Here is a 21,883-nt window from a genome sequence, read left to right as displayed (position 1 = left end):
TTAAAGTAAATGAGAATGGAATTGAGAAATATCATAATAGGTTTGGTATGTTTGTTGAATCGTTGGAAGTGAGGATTGTATGAGTAGTCGAGTTTATTCGAAGATGGAAGTAGGATAACAATTCGAAAGATTTTGTGAGAGGCTTGCCGAAGAAAGGGTAATTGGATTTGGATAATGACAGGGCAATTTGTGTCGAAGTTGAATGAGAACGTAGAGTCTTGGAGGTTGAGATGAAGCTAAGTGAGTAGTAACGTCTTAGAATGATTTGAAATAAGAAAGTTAGCCGTTGGAGAACGTTCAGAGAATAAGTAATATGAGGTCATGTTGGAAGTGACTTGTGTTAGGTGGGAGTTTGCGAAAAAGGATTACCGCACATGTGAGTAGATGTTGTGTTTGAGCACATATAGTAAGGAGTTGAAGGTGATGCCTAAGGTAAGTGTCAGAGAGCATTTGGTAGTGCCCACAAGATAAGAGTGAGTAAGTATTTGCTAAGGAATTTGGATTTGTGGAATGGAAGAGTCGGTAGAGACTAGTTTGTTAGATGCATCGTGGATGTTGATGTAGTATGGTCGTAATCGGTGACAATGAAGTAAAGGATTTTAAATTGTTTCATCATGGATGATGGAACGGTAGTGATTTGGTGCATAACTTAAAATGTATTTTTGGACGAGAATTTTTAGAAATTTTCTAGAAATGTCATGTTGGGAGTAGACAAGGAGTCGCTAGTAAGAATAGTAAGACAAAGAGTTGATATTGGAAGACCTTGTACCTTATATTAGAATTTAATGGATAGAGTTAGATCGTATGACGAGTATTTGGAGCTTTGTGGATTTAATTCAAGAGTTTGATTTTTGGGATCGAATGTACTAAGGAGAAGTGGTGTTGGAAAACGTTTGCGTTAAGGAATGTAAATATTGGTTGAGAGATTACTTGGGAACAAAGTAGTCGTATTGAATTCCACTCAATGTGAGAAAAGGAATTTGACGGTTGGAAACGATAATTTCTAGGATGTGTCGAGGAAGATTTGAGAATGTTGGTCATCAAGTGATTGTTGGAATTGAAATATCGAGTGATAAGTTTGAATAAGATTCGAATATGAATAAGTGATGTAACACGGTTAAGTGATCCATGAGGGAATCAGAGATTTATAGGATTTGTGGAGTTATGGAGTATTCCACGGGAGTATCTTTTCGGAGTGTGTTCGATTAGTTGTACTTGTTGTGGGTAGCATTATGTGTACCGTAGAATGTGAGTCTATGGATGTTTCGTGAGAAGTTGACGTTTTAGTGGTTTGATAAGAATGGTTTATGCCGATATCATGATTGTTGACTATCTATCGACAAATTGAGGAACTGGCCGTCCTTGATCTCTTGTTGATAAATGGACAAAAATTGTGTTGGATGGGATAAACTAATTTTGTCAAACTTAGTAGTGTGTAGTGTTTTGAGCGTTTCGTTGGAGAGTCGGATACAGGAGTTATCCGGAGTTGTTTTAGTAGCATAATTTTCGAGGCCGAAAATCTTCTAAGTGGGGGAGAGTTGTAACGACTCAATTTTCATATTATTATTTTTATGTGTTAAAATATTTTATTAACGTAGAAATTTAATTAAGTTAATAACTTGAGTTATTTATCGAGTACTTTAGTTATTAGGCGAGTAGAGTGAGTTAACGTGTAATTGGGCCAAGCCAATTGGGCTTGAGGCCCAATGGGCCTTGAGTGTGTGAGGTGGCGCCATATGGCCATGAAGGAAGGGAGAAACATTTCATTTCTCATGGTTCTTGTGTTCTTGAGAGGAGAAGAGAGAGCTTGAGGAGCTAGGGCAAAGGGAGAGCTAGGGATTCGAGAGCTTCGTCGTGTTTTCTTCGAATCCAGGTAAGAGAGTAGATTTCATATTCGTGGGTGACCCGAGGAAGGGGAGAATGTTGATTTCTCCTCACCCGAACTTCCTCCACCCCATTTTCGTTTTAGTTTGGAATGGATTTTCTTGATGGAAATCGTTTCTAAGGTTCTTAATATGTTTAACATGTTTTTAACATGGTTAATGAACGGATTTAATGATTAAAAAACGAGTTTATGAAAGATTAAACTCAAGAACTTTGTGTTCTTGAGAGTTTTGATGAAAAAGTGTTCAATCTTTACTTTTTCGATGTTTATGATGTAGATCTGAGAATTGGACTGTCCTTTTGTGTCTATCTATGTTTGTTATGCTTGAATACAAACTCTTTTGGGATTTATAACATGAAAAATGGGATTTTTGGGCGTTTTTGTGTAGAAAACGCATGTTTTTCCGCCTCAGGCACAATAATTTCCGCCTGAAACGGAAGAGCAGTGAGCAGCCAACCTTTCAGATGTTTCTGCGCCTCAAACGTAAACTTTTGCGCCTCAGGCGTAAACTTCCGCCCCAAACGTAAATATTTCCGCCCCAGGCGGAAATACTGCATATTTCACCAAATTTTCATCTGATGTCTTCCTTTGCATGTATTTTCAAACCAGTGTCTTATTCTTACATGATTATTGATGCTTGTTGATGCTTATAACGATTGTTAATCATGTATGAAGTATAAATGAAGTATATTAAGGTGTTAATCAACTTAATAAAGAAGGATATTAGAATTATGTTATTTTAATAAAGACGGATATTAAGGTATTGATTATCTTAATAAAGACGGACGTTGGATAGTGTTCCACGTTATTGTTGACGGGCTATATGCCAAAATTGTTGATGAATATATTCATGAGTTTGAGTGCATGCATCATAATATTTAGGGATATTGGCTTGTCCAATAAAGAAGGATATCGAACTATATTTGTTTGATAAAGACGAATATCGGAGGTGAAATACTCTGATAAAGACGATGGTACAACATGCATTAGAGGTGTCTAGAGGACATAACATGAATGTGAAGCATTAGATTGCATTAGGGATTATGTGTGCATTTTATAATAAATGATGTTTGACACATACTTGGTAAATGTTGATTGTTAATCCGTATGTGAGGAGCAGAGTCCGTCATGACTATAAAATGAACAACGCAGGGTCCGTCATGACCATAATCTGAACAATGTATTTGTTGATGTTTTGGTATTGTCCGAGACGACGTGAAACTATATGTTTGGTGTATTTTGTGGATGATTGATTAGGTGATAAATGAAGTATATGCATGATATATGAATATGCATGAATGATGGTGATGTATATGTATAATGTATGATTATGCATGTTTTTATGAAGAAGTGTTTAAGTACCATTTACTTACACTTGTATATTTTGAGTATGTTATCTAACTCTCTTTTATGTGTTATGTGCTGGACCGTTGGGGGTCCAGATTTACAGGTTTTGTGGTATTCGATGTCGAGTCGTCGGTGAAGCTCTGCTCTGATTGTGACACGGGAAAAGGGGTTTTATATGTATATAGAGTCTCCTTATCTAGGTTGTTTTGTATAGCTAATAAATACATTAGTTGATTTAACATTTGTATAAACAAGTATTTTTACTAATTAACTACATTAGTATTATTTTGGTAGAGGAGTGTAATACTCGAACCGACATTCAATAAATTAAATGTGATTTTCCGTTGCGTATTTTGAAAAAGATTTTACTAAGGTAGAAATATATAAATAATGGGTTTGTGTGTTACAGAGAGAGAGAGAGAGAGAATAGTTTATGAACTCCTTAAATAGAGATTGAAGGGAAGGTTACTAGAGTGGTCTAGTGGAAAGTTCTTCCCATATTATGGGTTGATAGGATGTTATGTGTCGAGATAGTGGGTCGAGCAAGTGAGCCGAGATAAATATATGTATGATGGTATAAAATCAAACTCATCCCTCGGATGCATCTCAATTCTAACCTTATTTAGAGGCATAGAAAATGACGTACGACGTTGCATTTCACAAATCTGCATAGTCACTGCAATCGCTGCATATCGTCCCACCTCCCAAACAAAAAGCTCATTCTTCCACGATAGGACCCACCTCCAATTTTCCATCTCTCCCTCCTTATAATCAAAGTTAGGGTCTCACTTTGCTTAATAACTTTGATTCTACATACAAGTTGAAGTTGTTTACATGTTTATAAGACAATCATAAGCATTCACTTATCAAAGAGTTTAGATCCTCTCCATTTTTTCCATTATTATATAGTTTTTGAAATATAAATGCAAAAATATGACATTAAATTAGTCCAATTCCCTTTAATACATCCCAAAACATTTTAAAAAAAATTGGTAAGCGAAGAGTATTTAGACATCAATGTCAAATTCCCTTTAATGGTTTTTTCAAGTTAAATAGTTTGAAATCAATTACTAGGAATGGTACGAATATTGATATTGGGATAGACGCAACACAGTAGAACGTTTGCAGCGCCAATCCATGGGAAAGTAATCATGCAAATGGATCAACCGTCAGCACGAAAATCGAACCATGTACTAACAACTCTCTGCAAACAGCAACAAGTAAACAACCACCCTTTCGAGTCTAACAATCCAATGTCACAAACAAAGAGAATGACATAGAAATACAAAAACAAAATCAGTTCTACCTAACAACACCGATCTGAATTGTTGTGGGTGTTGTCTAAACATTATGGCCAGATAACAAACAAGAAAAGCCCTTCACTGCTCCGCTGAGCTTGCAAGCAGAACTGCAGACAAAGGAAACTCCGGTTAGCATGAGAGCTAGGAACCACAACATGACCCAGATACCGAAATAAAAACCAACATGAAAACGCGTTTAAAAAACACGAAAACAGACAGCGACGGCCAAAGACGACGACAGCTACCTGAATCGCCCCTAGAGGGTAAAAGTGGGGTGGTTTCATGACACCTTGTGGCTCGATCGCACCACTATACAACAACGGCTACATCTTGGAGGAACATATTTGGATGAAAGGGGAGAAGAGCGACAGTTCTGAGATCTGTTTTCTAAAGAGGACTTTAGTAACAGAGGAAATGAAAATAATGAAAAATGGAGAGAATCCCAACTTGTCAAAAACCCAATGTTATGAAGCTTAGGCATGACAAATGGACCCAAACCCATCCAGACCTGCCTCAAATTTAGTGGGAAAAAACTGATTTAACTAGGTGTGGAGACAGGCAAAACTCGAATTTTAAATGCAGGTGCGAGGATCGGTGTGCTTACATCCACCTTACACCCACCCCATCCCGCCCCGTCCTATTTAAAATATCATATTGCCCTTATATTTAACAATATTTTTACCTACTTATTCTTCTTCTTAAGATAGTAACACATGCATAATAAGAAAATGAACTTTCAAACATGATTTTTTTCACCTATTTTTAAAAAAGATGAGCTTTGAAACATATTTTTTTTTTTCATAAAATTAAAAGCTATCTTGATGATACATGGAAGGGGTGGGTGGTTAATTATTATTCCAGACAAGGTTTTGGGACAGAGACCAAGGTGGTACAAGGAGGTGAGAAGGGAGATAATATGGTACGACTTGTCTCTGTCCTGCCCCATTGCTATACTATAGAAGTTATCTTGATGCTTATCTGGTCAATATTTTTAAAATATAAAAATATAATTTTTAATGCAAAATTTTCATTTATTAATTTCTTAATAACTACTACTAGTGCTTGAAGAGGGAAGACTGAAGACATTAGTTTTTATTTTTATAAAAGTGAAGACATTAAGTTAACATTTACATTATCCATAATAAACCATTTTTTACATCTTCAAAAAAAATTATCTAAACAAATTTTAAAATATTTTTACTTTCATTGCAATGTAAGTCCCACATTGCTAATGAAGAAAAAAAAAGGTCAAAGAAATTATATTGAAGAAGTCCCACATCGCTTAGAATGGTGAAGCAATGAGGGAATCAAGGCTATATAATGGACCTAAGTTCTTTGTTTATAATTGCACCAGTCAGTAGCACTTTAAGCTTATATCTGACTTTTTGGTTTTTCTCTTGTACTCTTGTATTAGAGGGTTGAGAGATGTAGTTAGGTATTTGCTTTGGAAAGTGTGGGTGTATTGGGGGCCAAGGGAAGGTTGAGGGTAGTCTATGTGTTGTAACAATTTTCACATAGTGTTTATTCTCTGGTTGTCGGTTTTGACAACGGCCGTGGTTTTTTCTCCGGTTTTGGGGTTTCATAGTTATATTCTTGTGTTGTTGATTGCGTTCATTTATTTTCTCTATGCCGGTTTTTCCCAACAACTGGTATCAGAGCTCTTGGTTTGATTCAGGAGTAGGGAGTCCGCTGTGAAGTTTAGGCTAGAGAAAACTAATGGAAGAATCACGTTTGGCTTGTGGGAAATCAAGTCAAGGATATGGTGATGCAATTTGGGTTACACAAGGTCAGCCTGGAGAGGCGGTGATAATAATACTCAACATCAGTCTGGAGAGGCGGTGATAACAATACTCGGGTTACGTCTGAAACAACAACTTATTATGATGCGGAGGTGCTAGTGGAAGTTGGGAATCGATGGAGTGTTGAGTCATGGACTTTGGAAGCTCCTATCACATGTGTTTGAAGAAGAAATACTTTTGAATCCCTAGAGCTAGTTGAAGGTGGAGTTGTTCATCTTGGTGACGGAAAGCTTGTAAGGTTCAAGGTATGAGTGAGTTTCTTTTAACACAATGCGATGTATTTTCTTGAACTTTGATGCATAGATAGTAGGTAGATACTTGTTAGATAGTTCTACTATTATTGGTTATGCATATGTTACTAGTGGTGATTATCATGTTTTGGTTAAGTTGTGGATTTTCGGGTGAGTACTTGTTAGTGACATGAGTTTAGTTGGACTAGTGAAACAAGGTTTACTAGGTGATGTAACTAAACTGAAATTGTTGGAGCCTAACAATGGCCCGAAGGTGGTTTCACAGATGTTTGAAGTTGTTCAAGTGACACATGGGCATCGGTTGACATGGATGCAAGGTGTGTGATGATAGCGTGCGGGCATTGGTTGGCATTGATGCAAGGTACGTGGTTATCTCGATGGCTGATGAACTTCCAGAGAAAGCCAACATGGAAGTTGCACCATAAATTTTCAGCGAGGTGTCGAGATGAAATTCTTGGGATGACTTGGTTCCAAGTGAAGCAAAATCTTGGGATGGTTTAGTTCCAAGTGAATAAAATTCTTGGGATGGTTTAGTTCCAAGTGGAGTGTACTTTTTATGGTGGAGTATGATAATTTAATTTGTCGGTATAGACAATGAGAATTATGATTGTCGGTGAAGACAATGATTGTCGGTATAGACAATGGAAGCAGAAGATAATGATTGTCGGTGTAGACAATGAAGATTGAAGGCCATTACAATCAAGGTGGAGATTGTTGGGATTGATTGCAATGTAAGTCCCACATTGCTAATGAAGAAAAAAAAAAGGTCAAAGAAATTATATTGAAGAAGTCTCACATCGCTTAGAATGGTGAAGCAATGAGGGAATCAAGGCTATATAATGGACCTAAGTTCTTTGTTTATAATTGCACCAGTCAGTAGCACTTTAAGCTTATATCTGACTTTTTGGTTTTTCTCTTGTACTCTTGTATTAGAGGGTTGAGAGATGTAGTTAGGTATTTGCTTTGGAAAGTGTGGGTGTATTGGGGGCCAAGGGAAGGTTGAGGGTAGTCTATGTGTTGTAACAATTTTCACATAGTGTTTATTCTCTGGTTGTCGGTTTTGACAATGGCCGTGGTTTTTTCTCCGGTTTTAGAGTTTCATAGTTATATTCTTGTGTTGTTGATTGCGTTCATTTATTTTCTCTATGCCGGTTTTTCCCAATAATTTTTACTTTCTTTAACCGGTGCAATACATGTTGCTTTTTCTCATAATCACTTTCCTACCGACTGTCTTCTACAGTAGTCGAGTACATGGTTACAGACCACCTTTTCAGAATCCGATGAAAATACAAAAAAAGCACGCAAAAAGTAGTCCTTATCTGCTACCTCCATTTATCAAGAAAATCCTCCCTCCTCCAATATCTATTTTACCCTTCATCCATTTAAAATCACCAACTATTACCACCATTCTCAAAGACAGAGAAAGCCCATTCTGGTCATATCCATATTCACACAGACAAAAATAAAACTAGCCGTTCACAATCATCATCACACACCGTTCATCTTTCTGCCTATAAATAATCTCTCACCAACACATTCACCTCTCACACTCAACCCAAAAAAATCTTACTCCAATGGCTTCTTCTTCCTCTTCCCTTATCCTCATTTCCTCTTTCATCTTCCTCACCATTTTCTCACCCTCACAAGCTCTCGTCTTCACCTTCGTCAACAACTGCCCATACACCGTCTGGCCAGCCATACTCCCCAACGAAGGCTTCCCCGTCCTCAATACCAGCGGCTTCGAACTCCGCCACTTCACCCACCTCTCCATCCCCGTCCCAGACACCCACTGGGCCGGCCGTGCTTGGGCAAGAACCGGCTGCACAACCACCAACAACCAATTCACCTGCCTCACCGGCGACTGCGGCAACCGTCTTCAATGCAACCGTCAAGGCGGTTTAGCTCCAGCAACACTAGTCCAATTCGACGTACACCACGGTAACAGCGATTTCTCATCTTACAGCGTCAGTCTCGTCGACGGTTTCAACGCTCCGATGACGGTTACTCCTCATGAAGGTAAAGGCGAATGTCCGGTAGTTGGTTGCCGTGCTGATCTTGTTGCCACGTGTCCTCCTGTTTTACAGCACCGTGTTCCGGCGGTTCATGGTCCTGTTGTGGCTTGTAAGAGTGGTTGCGAAGCTTTTCATAGTGATGAGTTGTGTTGTAGGAATCATTTTAATAATCCTCAAACGTGTAAACCTTCGGTGTATTCCACGCACTTTAAACACGCGTGTCCTGCTACTTTTACTTATGCGCATGATTCTCCTTCTTTGACTCATCAGTGTTCTTCACCTCGTGAGCTTAAGGTTATCTTTTGCCATTGAAAGTTAGTATGAAAATAAAACATGTTAGGGTCATTGTTTAGTGACTCTGTTCATGTTACTAGTGTAGTACTTGTTGAAATAAGAATGTTTGATTGAGGGTAGAATGGTAATTAGCATAAGGAAATCTTTGTGTTGGTGTTTGTCTTTGTATTGTGTAATCTTAGTAGTTAAACATTAATGAAAAAGAATTATCATTTTAATTTGTTGTTTGTTGAAGGCTTGCTTGTTCAATAGATCTGCATTTTCATAGTATTTCTGTGCATTTGCAAAAGGGAGTTTGTATCTTACTTAAATTGACAAATTAAAGGGTTTTAATTAATAGTCCTCGTGAGTTTAGTTTAGTTGGTATGGATATTTCACTATATGTGGAGTAGTCCGGGTTCGAAACCGGAACACTCCATTTATTTATTTTTAAGGTGGATTTTTTAGTCACTAGGCTACTTGAAAAAAAAAAATTTTAATTAATAATGTTAACTCAATTAAGTAATACAGTAATTATTTTTGTGGATAATTTGGTAACAGATTTAAAAAATTAAACATTAAACATAATGATACATGCAAACGAAAACAAAAGACTCCATGTAATGAAACATGTACCATATGAAAAGAACTCATTTTCAAAGAGTAGAACGTCGCATATTCATGGTTATCAACAAAAAAAAAAGTCTGGTTTTAGTTGAAATATTAAGGGTATTAGTGAGAGAGAAAATAATAAATTATAAAGTGTAAAGGTGTATTTTAGTTGAAATATTAAGGATATTAGTGAGAGAGAAAATAATAAACTATAAACTATAAGTTTATAGTCCATCTGATCTCAAATATTTAGTTTTTTTAGTTTTATAATTTTGTTTCAAAATTTTAGTCTTTTAAGAAACTAATGCACATTTACTGATTATTTGTTATTTGTACTCTTACAAAATTTAAAGTATTAATTAAATATATTTTCTCTTTCTTAATAAAGTAGAGATAAAAATGACTTTACTTATCATTTTTTAATCTCCGTGCAAAACTCCAAAAAAACTAAAGTTTTGGAACGGAGGGAGTAAGATAATTGAAATTAATTTATGAAAAATAAACTTAAGTTAGTAAAATAAATTATAAATTTATGGTAAAAATATGTTACCAAATATGTTTTTTTGCTTTAAACTATAAGATAATGCCCGCCAAAGAGAGCCATAATCTTTAATTGATATGAGTGAATAATGAAACTTAAACCAATGAATAATTTATTTTAATTAACCGAAGAACAACAAAATTATAACGATCACGCTAAATTAGCATAAGGTGTGCACAATTTAGATATTTTAGCTAATGTCAAGAAAGAAGCATAAAGTTAAAGAGTGGAAAATAAGTGTTACAAAATTGGCAAACTTAAACAAAGTAGAGGGTTAAAAAATCAAAAGTTAAACGTATAGTCAAAATCTTTGAACTCCACCTTGAATCACCACCAAACATGTAATTTAATTTGAAGTATCGCTGAATCTGCATTGAATGTTTTATTGTTAAAATAATAATCATTACGAGTCCTCTATATTATCCAAATAGACATCAATCAGATAACTTTAAACACTTATTATTCTTCAAAAAAAGGAACATGTAATTCTATAAAATAACGAGGATGAACAACTTGATTATTATGAAAAGCACTCTAAATCCCTAGTCACCGGAGAACGCCACATTACATCTTATGTGACACATCGCAAGCAAAGAAAATATGTGAAAGCTATTCATCATAAACGAAATGCAACCTTAATTTTTATCGCCATAAAGAGGATCGATATAAAAAAATTTGAGGTAGAAATATTTATTTTAAAAGTACATTACACTTTTTAATGAAATTTTGTAAGTAATTTTTAGTAGTAATTAACAGAAAATTTAAATTCTTAATACGTGTATTTATGTCACATAGAATATTATCCAAATTTCAAATTATGGAAAATGCTAACATGTGTTATAATGATATATTTATATGTTAAAGTATTTAATATGAAAAAATTGTCTGAAAATTCTTATTCTTTAATATATATTAGTGCTTTTATTTTATTTTCCAAGTAGTTTAATGTTTAAAATTTCACTTTATAATATAAATAAGTGTGAGTGTTTGAATCTCGATCTTTACATTATTACTTATGGGAAAATTTGCTCAATGAGTAAATTAGTACTGGTAATAAGACCTTAAAGTTAAGAGTAATGTTAAACACTTGTTAAATACAGTATACTAAAAAAAAAATAAGTAAAAAATAAAGTTAATATTAGTAAGAAAACTTTTTATATTTTTAAAATATTAAACTTAAGTGCGTCAAAAAAATATATTAAACGTCTACTTTCCCCATCTCAAAATATAATCAAAAATGTGTTAATGAAACTTGATGTATTTGATTTAAAATTTAAATCAAATATATTGATTTTTATTGATCAGTTTTTGCATGTATTTTGAGACCGATTTATAAGATAAAATTTCATTATTAAATATGTTTACCTCTGTATTTAGCATTTTCCTAACATTAATTACCCAATCTTTTTAGGGATCACCTTATTACTTAAACAATGCCCTGAAGGCCCTCGTCAGCAAAGACACTTGTTTTTTTAACTCATTTGGCTTTAACCCTTGTTAATGGCTAAAGTAGACAGTAAATAGAGATACAGATACAGAGGGTTCAGTTCACCTTATTATCGACAGTGTCAGTGATAAGGACCAATCCACCTCTTTGGCTCCAATTTCGAAAATTCGAATCTTTTCTATTGAGTCCAGTACTGAGCTTGTCACATGCACATGGTTTCTACTTTTTCTTTCTTACTTTTGATGAATCCAAGTAAATGTACTCCAACAACAACAGGGAAATCTTTATTTACACCGATTCTCCTTTTGAAAATTGTTGTCATCACGTTTTTGTTTTGTAGTACTCCTATGCCTACTATTAGTTGAACGAGGAAAAACGACATCGATTGGTTGGTTGACCGTAAATGAAGAATGATGACAAAGGCATCTCTCCATGTTTTTTTTTTCTACGATCCTTTTCATTTTTTTTGCATGGTGCACAACTTAAGTCATTCGTGCACCATATACTTTGCCTACATAACATATGATTTGAAAATATGTCTATGTGGTTATTTTAACGAGTGTCTGTTAATGTGTCTTTTAAGAGTATGTTAAAGTATTTAAAATTAGAGATTTGTGTTTAATAATATAAAATAATTTAATTTTTTAGAATATAATGTACAAATTTCAAGAAGATAACTTCCTCAATATAAGAAAAAATTTACCTTTTAGATTTATTAAAAAGATTGATGTATTTGTCTATGAATAGCCTAGATATTTATGGCACATATTAACATTTTCCATGTTTATAAGTTATTAGAAGTACTTTTATAAATTAGAGATCTTATTAGAGTTTCTTTGATATTCGTTTGTGTTGAGATCTATCAAGGGTGATAAAAAGTCTCATATTGGTTGGAAGAATTGAAGTTGAACACATTATAAGTGAGAGGACTCATTAAAAAAGATAATTTTAGGTAAAGATGTGGTGTTAGAATCATTTGTAAGGTTGCTCAATGCCCAATATATCGATCCAATCCTGTGAAACTCCTGCATGAAGGCCCAAAAGTTTGACCACTTGTTATCAATTTTTTACTATTAGATTATCTACACTACACAAAAAATGGTTTAGACAACCATTATTTTGACTTTAGACGGTATTTTATAACCATTTTTTATTCTAACACAGTTAAAAGTATAACAGCACAATTTTATACTAGCTGTTATAATTTGTCAATTCTAAAGTGAAACATTGATTCCTTATGAAAGCGGTTGTACAAGCAAAGAGCGGTAAAAACTAAAAAGATAGTACTTTAGACAAAGCTTTATACTACAAGGATTCTGTGTTCTTTTTAACAACGCTTATCTAACTTTAGACAAGGATTCTTTTTAACAAAGCTTTAGAGATCTTTTTAACAACGCTTAGTGAATAACTGCTGTCTAAATAACGTTATCTTATTTCAGTATCACCGTTTATATTCATGTAACAACTCCAACCGCGCTAAGCCGCTAACTACTAAGTGTGAAGGTGGAGATAATTTTCATCTTACAAGTCAATTTTATAAATTTGAGTTAGAATCATGCCAAAAATTCTAATATGATATCATAGTCTTTCTAAAATTTGTTGGGCAATATAAATGATAAGTTAATAATTTATAAAAAAAACCCTAGAAGAAAATTCACAAGCTTTACATGATGCATATGACCTCGTTTGAATTGGTTTATTTTAAGCTTATGTGAGCATATCTACTGATATAAATCTTCATATTAGTGGTTGGATAAATTAATAAAAAGTGTTTATCATAATTTCATAAGCTATTTATGTCATATATTAAGAAACTCTATTAACAGATATAAAAATATAAAAATAAATAAGCTCTCATTATATGCCTATATATCATTGGATTTAACATGGAGCTTAAGAAAAAATATTCCGCTTTGAATCTTGTTTGCTCCATTTTGCACAATATTAGCATATTTTTTAAAATTTAATTTTTTAGTCAATCTTAAACTTATCATCTTGTCTTTATATAATTATCTTTTTCTTTTTCACGCTTATCTTTTTTCTAAAATTTATCTTTTTGAGTCAATCTTAAATTTATTTATTTTTATGCAAAGTTAATCTTATATTTATAATTGTTTATGTAATGAGACATCCAAACACTTCAATTTATGTAAGTACTTTTTAATGTACATATCCAAACGTAAATAGCTTATTAAGTATAGAGTCTTATGATGTAAGCTCTCGCGTTAAAATCTCTAAGAGCATTCACAATGGAGCTCCTCATTTTTTAGTACTTAAGTGGATCCCATGGATACACATCACTCATTTATAATTTTTCAATAGTAGTACTTAATAAGCACTCAACCCCTCCAACCCAACACCTCTTAAAAAATTCTAAATTGGTCCCACCAATAACACATCTCACCAATAACTCTACATTATTATAAACAGGTCCCACAAAAATCATATAGGTACTATTGCTTATTTTAGAACCAGTACCTATTAGGTACTCATTTCTGTTTTGCTCCAATGGGAGTACCTATTAGGTACTAATTCTTAAGAAATAGGTACTCACCATTGGAGATGGTCTAATGCAATAAATATTTGTATAAGCTTTTATTTAATGGGCCCATAGTCATAATGAAAAATCTAAAAAAAATCAATTATCTTTGCATTTTTATATAGGTTTGCTATACACAGTGTAGTTTTGCGTAATATGGACCCTCTTTTTTAGGTGCATCGGTGAACCCCTCTATTTTACCTGCTATAGCAGGTTGTCCTCTTTTATGGACAAGTATTGTGTGAGTTTTGGACTGGAAAGGCAGCATGTCTTTGACCCTAAAAAAGAGGTTCCATATTAGGAGTGCCCTTAAACATGATGGTGAAAAAAAAATTAAATTTCGAATGATATTTTTTTAAAAAAGAAAATTTTTAATGATATACACGAGTTGACTAAAAAGCAGGGGCCAAAAATTATGACTGAAAATATTGAAGGATTAAAACTTGTTGAAATTTTTTATAGTGATTAAAAACGAAATTTGAGATATTTATAAGGATTAAAAATATATTTTAACCCTTTTTATTAACAACTACACGGACCTGTTAATCACACCTCCTTTCTTCCTAGTTTCATCAAAACACTACACAAGCCTAAGCCTGCTACCTGCACCCCCTTCTTTCTTAATCTTACCCAAACTACATTTTCTTCCAAACACTATTTTCTCCCAGTTTTCTTTATTAGTTTTAATTACTAAAATCTAATAAAATTCTATTTTATGATTCCTTCACTAATTCACCGCCATATTTAATTAACATGATAGACACACCATATTTAACTAAATTCAAATAAAAATAAAAATAATAATTATAAAAATTGGGGTGTTATAATTGTACCAAAATAGCAATGATAATTTTGAGTTTAATTGAAAGGCTAGCTGAATTTGACCCAATTGTTAAAAAACATGTTAGACACATTACAAATGATAATGTTGATGTTCATTTTCTTAGGTATAAAATCCAAAATAGTTAATACTTTTGCAATTAAAAATAAAATACTTAGAAAAATCAAAGGATAAATAGTGTTTAACCCTTGCATGTTAGTGAATTTCGATTTATTCTCATGTAATGTTTTTTTGCAATTTCCCTGACAATGTGAAGATTTCATCATTTAGAATCCTGATTAGACAAGTTGAACTTTGACTGAACAAATTTGATGATGTGGCAAGCCTAGGTCGATTTTAATTCATTTGGTGACACATAGATAAATGGTTCCACCTAATATTTTTTTTAAAGAAAATGAAATTCATAACAAATGCATCATAACTCAGAAAATTGATCCAAACCCACTAAATTGAAGAACATCCAATGCCTAAATCCCTTTCTTTCACTTTCCCACCTTCATCGTTAAATTATTGCCAAATATATTTAAACCCAAAAAAAAAATCAACAAATCCAACAACTTCAAACAAATCTTTATTAAAATATAGAAAAATATTAAAATCCATAAAACACAACTTCAATAACAAAATTTAGATCTAACCAGTCACTCAAAAAACCAGTCACTCAAAATCCAAATTGACAACATAAATAAATAAATTTCAGATATAAACTTGACCACGAGCACCTTCCCTTCACCATGCAACCCATGACCTATTCTTGTCAACACGCTTCGAATCTGAAACCGGTAACAATCGGAACAATTCAAAATCAATTTTCCTCAAATCACAACTCTTGTTGATCAATCCTTGTAATATATATTTTTTTATCAACTCTAATTACTAGCATAATATTTTGGCCTTACTCAAGTTAGATGTATATATAACTTATCTAATATAAGTTTATCATTCGTGATTATGCTTAATATTTATTAAAAATTGATATATCTGATAAATAAAAAATTACTCATATTATAACCTGTAATTTATTAAATGAACTACTAATATATGCATAAAATATAAAATAAATAATTTTTCTTGTTGTGAAAGTTCAAATAGAAATCGAGAGAATATGAAGTCATTTTGCCATTATTGGGCATGTTAGATAAGTGTTTGAGTTTGTATCAGGATGATACAAAGTTATTTAGTAGGATTTTAATTCTCAAATAGAGGATATAATAAAAATCCTAAATGAATATAAGTTGTATTTATGACAACTTAATTGATATATGCAATAGGTCAAATGCATTTAGAGATTTTTTAAGTTTTGTGTTTGTGACGGTTAAGTTCTTTAAATTTTTTATGTAATAAATATGTCTTTTAAGTTTCTAACTTCTTGCACCGTCATCCTTCCAATTATCCTACGTTTACAAAAACACTAACGTGACTATTAATTTTGATATTAACCATGATGAATTTGAGCTTCAATCTGATGTTAACCACAGGGTCAAGACAAATGAGGCCCAATTGGAAGGGAGAATGACTGAAAAAGGTAACGGTACAACAATTTAGAAACTTAAAAGACCTATTTGTTAGCTAAAAAACTTTAAGGATTTATTTGTTACGTGAAAAACTTAAAAGACCTAATTGTTACGAACGTGAAACTTAAATGACTCATGGATGCATTTGACGTTTACGATATGATCTATGTTACTCTCAAAGATAGTATTTGAGTAAAGTTTTGATCATATTTCTTTAAGTGGGTATAATATTCTTTATACCACACTTGTTTAGTACAAGCTCTCAAATTTATCTTGTTGAGCTTACTTGTACAATTCTAAGTGTTTTTGTTATACAAACATCATAAGATGCATAGGTGTACACCTGAAAGATCATTGCATAACCACTTTGGTGTGTGTTGTTGCACTATATGATCATGATACTCACTTGTTGAGTAATCACGATTGCACACACCTTTGATGCATGTTGAAGTTCCATGTGCAGTGGTTGGAAGCACTTCATTTTACTTTAGCACACTTGACGTGAAATCATAAGACAAATAGAGTCGTTGCAAAAACTAGCCATTGTGACTTTTGGTTGTTGTAGTACACTATAAACTATGTCTGCTTCGTACTACTCTGACATACATAAACTGTCCACATATAACCATTACTTGAAACCATTCTTTGTCTCCAAGTAATCCTTTGATGACACTAATGCTTTCGCATATGAGATTACTCTTGCTAGATGTATAGATGATGACCTAGAGGATGTCATAAGTTCTTCAACATATATTCAGATGACGAAGTGAGATGTTGACTTTGACTTTCTAATCATATGTGTTGTCTAGAGGATTACTGATCATCTTTGTCCAAAGGATGACTAGTGAGAGGTCTAGACAAACACAATCTCCTGTCTCTCTTCAATTGATGTCCAGATGATAAACGAAGTGCTGACAGAGACTTTGATTTTGTGAGTCTTAGATGATGGCGATCTCAAACCATCACTATCTTCTTTTTGAAGTCTTGAGTTGTTGTCCATATGATGGACAATGCATTGAATTTGACTCCATTTCTTTATACGTGCTTTTCTAGAGGATTAAATTGAAGTTTACATTGACTCAAAAGATCATGAGAACATATGAATATATCTTTTATGGTTGTTGTTGAAGTTTGGGCATCGACTAATTTTTGTGTTGTTGTTTTATTCTTTCGTTTCTTGACATTATGTAATTTTTTGTAAAATACTCGGCACACCTTATGCTGAGGAGATTCTTCGATTAATATATATAGAGTTTAATGGAGATGCATCAACGGTGTAAAATAATTTTACACGGTCATCCAATAAGAAACCATCAATCTTCCATGTCATATGAAGAAAGTGGGGTGACATGGCGAAATACATGGTTGTCATTGGTTGATAGTGTAAAATTATTTTACACGGTCGGTGCATATTTTTTTCTCATATATATATATATATATATATATATATATATATATATAAAATCCCTGCCTCTTCAAAAAAATCTTTTATGGTTGTTTATCATTCCTACATACCGGAACACACAATTAGTAGATAAATTGTTAATTTGTTTTGCTAAATATTTGTTATCATATTGTAAAAAAAAAAAATTGTTATTATCAAAACCTTAGTGAATGAGATATTTGCTTCGAACTTATTTTATTATAACAATATTGAGAGTGGTAGAAAAGAAATCAATTAGCTTTTTTTTTTGGTACAAAAGAGGGGCAAAGCCCCGAAATTAATTAGCTTTAATTGCTATATTATATTTTTGATGTAAGTCTCTCGTGATATTAGTGAACCGTCTTTTGCTTGTTGTGTAAAGGCAAAAATTGCTGGCGTAAACGGTACTTTTATTTCTTTCTGACATTTTCAAGGAATTATGTTTCCAACGCTGTTTTTTTCTTTCTTTCTTAGAAATATGGAGAAAATTAAATTTTGCATAAAGTATCGCTATCCAACTAAAGTCCTAGTATATAATTTTATAAGGACCAACATGACGCTTGTTTTTATACAAACCAAAAATATAATTTTATAAGGACCAAAAATATATTTAACTTTTTTCATTAAATATGAAGTCCAATCTTCTTAATTCCAATTTCAATCAAAACAAATTCAATCCTAATTTAATGGTAAGCCCTCATCCCTTTTGATTAGAAGTAATAATCCTTAAAAAACAACCTTAATCTCTTCTAATTCTAAATTTTTTAAACATGAAGTAATCTTTCAAAAACAACCTTTAATGTTAGTCATTCAAATCTATTATTATAAAAAAAAAACTCAAATCTAAACCCCAACCCCAAATTTTATTTTTTATACAAAATATTTTGAAAGATACCTTCTAATTTTTGAAAAAGATACACAAAACTTATATCAATAGATAAACTCAAATACACTCCCATCTAAACCTCAAATTATTGGTAACCAATAAAGTTAAAAATAAAAACCCTATTATTGAGAGAAAACAAAAATTAAAGAAATAGGAGTATATAAATAGTTCAATTGGCATTGCAAAACTACTAATAGAGTCACAAAGAAGCCAACCATCTTTCCTTTCTCTTTGTTCCTTATAAATAATTCGGTTTTCAAAACCCTTTCCTTTCTCTTTCTTCCTTCCTTCCATTCATTCATTCATTCATGGCGTCCCAAGCCAGCCTTCTCCTTCAAAAACAACTCAAAGGTAATCAACCTTAATTAATTAATTAATTTTCTCTCTCTTATTATTATTATTATTATTAATCATTATTATTCATCGATTTTGTTAATCTTATTCCTCTTTTCTTTGCAGATCTTTGCAAAAACCCTGTCGATGGCTTTTCTGCCGGTTTGGTTGATGAAACCAATATTTTTGAATGGAGTGTCACCATAATTGGACCTCCTGATACTCTCTAGTAAAGCCCTTATTCCCCTTCTTCTAACTTTTTATTTTGGGTTTTGCCTTTTTTGTTTATTAGGGATCATCACGTGTTTTTAGGTTTTTTTTTTTCGTTTGTTTATTTAATTGTTTTTTACCTTGATCATGATAATTTGTTAAGGTTGTTTATTGTTTATGTTTTTATTTAGTTGTTAATATTCTTCTTGTTAATGATGATATTTTCTCAAGTTGTTTGTTGTCTATGCTGTTAAATAATTGGGATTGGTCTCGTTTCTGTTGTTGATATTTTGTTTTTGTTCGACCGAGGTACTAACCCACTTGATTGGTCGGATTGATTTTTTTTTTGTTAGATAGTCTAGTGGCTAGAATATCACATATTAAGGTGAATAAGCGGGAGTACCGGGGTTCGAACCCTGGTCCTGCATATTAGATGCAATGTCCCTGTCAGCTTGGGTTGATTTGGTTACAATAGATTGTGATGGTGCTAGTTCTTAGGGTTTTTGAAAATGCACTTGAGTATTATTACCACTCTGCTTTCCAGCTAGTTACAAAAGTTTTTGTAACTATTGTTGAGTTTTTTTTGGATTTTTTAACGTTTTCTATGTATCTTTGGAAATTTACTGACTACTCTGTTGTTTTGTTTGTTCGTTCATTGGATTTCTTCTCATAGTGAGGGAGGGTTTTTCAATGCCATCATGAGTTTTCCTTCCAATTACCCTAATAGTCCACCATCAGTGAAATTCACCTCAGAGATATGGCACCCTAATGGTTGGTTTTTCTTATTTATGATTTTGGTCTGATTATAATTTTTAACCACATGGAACTGAAGTTTTTCTGTTCAATTTTCAGTATATACTGATGGCCGAGTTTGCATATCAATTCTCCATCCTCCTGGTGATGATCCTAATGGTTACGAGCTTGCAAGTGAGCGTTGGACACCTGTTCACACAGTAAGTGATACTATAAAACCATAAGAATTTCACTCTTCATTATTTAACCTGTTAGTATATGTTATGTTCAATGGATAATGCTCCTCTAAAGTGAGCAATTAACTTTAGAGAGTAGAGTGAGTAGTAAAATTGTTGTTAAACAAATGAATGGTTGATGTTATATGCATGCGGATAACAAATCATGGGTGATTACAATATCAACTATTGATTTTCTCACTACTAAACTTTCAATTTAGAGGAGCCAAATCCATCTTTAATACCTTTTAATTGAGTGTGCTCATTAATATATTGAACCACATCTTCCTTCTTCCTCTCTCCCATTTTAAAAACAGGGAGATAATATTAAGTAATCCCTTAAATCAATTATCAAATAAGTGGCCGGGGATCGAATCCTGGACCTCCTTCTCAATTCTTCAACGTCCCAACCCTTTACCACTAGGCTACATCTTTGGGGACTATGTTCGCCACTTGTGATTTCATGTACTTGCTACTTGTGAAACTATAAACTATTCAAATCTTGTATGTACTAATAAATAATTATACATATATGTTTATATTATCCTGCAGGTAGAGAGTATAGTATTGAGTATCATATCCATGCTTTCCAGTCCAAATGATGAATCTCCTGCAAATGTTGAAGCTGCAGTAAGTTCCCTAATTATTTCTACTTGATTTTCTTATTGCAACCTACACTCTTTCGTGTCATAGGTTACTTATCTATATCGTAGAGAACATAAAGGCATCTTAACAAACTTCTTCACAATATGCCACAAAATTGTGTCCACTTAATTGTACAATGGATTGTCTATTGTAACCAATGTTTTTATCGTGTGGACTTGAAATCTTTTTCCTCCCTAGCTTGCTCTGACCTCTATATGCTCTGATTATTTTTGTGGGCACTCAATATTTTGTAAACAAAAGTGAATAATAAGTTCTTCTTTAGGCATTGATGATTTCGGCGAGTTGCTAAATGCAGTGGAAAAATGTTACGGTTTAGTTCTTGTGTCTTCTACATCAATAACTAGTTTATGTAGTACTATTCATTTGGGTTGTATCTGTTTCAACTAATTTTCCACATTAATTATTACCGTTTAGTTGCTGTGTCTTCCACATTCATAATCACTTTCTTGATTTTTGACTCCATAAAACCTAGTATATGATGGTATAGCCATTTTATTTGGATATTACAGGATTTAACATGAATCCTTGTTTTCTAAAGTTCACGTTACTTTTTCTTATTACTGGTTTAAATTACTTGCGTCAAACTGCAAAAGATCTTTCATTCAATCTTGTTAGTTTTTCTTAATATCTAGTTTGTTCTTATTAGACCTATACACGTTTTAATTTGCAGAAAATGTGGAGAGAAAATAGGGAGGAATTCAGGAAGAAGGTCGGTCGATGTGTAAGAAAATCACAAGAGATGTTGTGATTCAACGCATGCGCATCATGGTGCTTTTGTGAACCGGAGGAACATACAACATACCTATAATGGATTGCTTCACTTTTTTTGCTTTTGATCTGTGCAAGGATGGCTTTTTGGAAGTTAGCACTTCTATTTATTTCAGCTCCATGTTAGGAATTGGAAACAAACTGTACTCTTAAGTGCTTTGGCCGGTGGTTTGACATGGGAAATTTACTTTGTTTATTTGCATAACCTTTTTTTGGTTTAATTTTGATGAGTCTAATTTAGTGCTTTGTTTTGGTCTTTCTGCTTAA

The 21,883-nt window shown here is 32.9% G+C and overlaps 2 protein-coding genes across 2 annotated transcripts; both read left to right on the top strand.

Annotated features, from left to right (window-relative positions):
* The first annotated feature begins 7,983 nt into the window (after window positions 1-7,983).
* LOC123918551 (osmotin-like protein) lies at window positions 7,984-9,140 on the top strand. The gene has a single exon (XM_045970630.1). The coding sequence runs from the start codon at window positions 8,158-8,160 to the stop codon at window positions 8,905-8,907; it is 750 nt and encodes a 249-aa protein (XP_045826586.1). The 5' UTR covers window positions 7,984-8,157; the 3' UTR covers window positions 8,908-9,140.
* A 9,713-nt stretch (window positions 9,141-18,853) lies between these two features.
* On the top strand, window positions 18,854-21,883 carry LOC123918550 (ubiquitin-conjugating enzyme E2 7). The gene is made up of 6 exons (XM_045970629.1): window positions 18,854-19,022; window positions 19,131-19,233; window positions 19,888-19,985; window positions 20,067-20,167; window positions 20,735-20,812; window positions 21,519-21,883. The coding sequence occupies exons 1-6, from the start codon at window positions 18,980-18,982 to the stop codon at window positions 21,594-21,596; spliced, it is 501 nt and encodes a 166-aa protein (XP_045826585.1). The 5' UTR covers window positions 18,854-18,979; the 3' UTR covers window positions 21,597-21,883.

This window comes from Trifolium pratense, linkage group LG3 (assembly GCF_020283565.1).
Source record: "Trifolium pratense cultivar HEN17-A07 linkage group LG3, ARS_RC_1.1, whole genome shotgun sequence".
Classification (NCBI taxonomy): domain Eukaryota; kingdom Viridiplantae; phylum Streptophyta; class Magnoliopsida; order Fabales; family Fabaceae; genus Trifolium; species Trifolium pratense.
The sequence above is the reverse complement of the archived record's forward strand: the minus strand, read 5'-3'. Positions and strand labels throughout refer to the sequence as shown.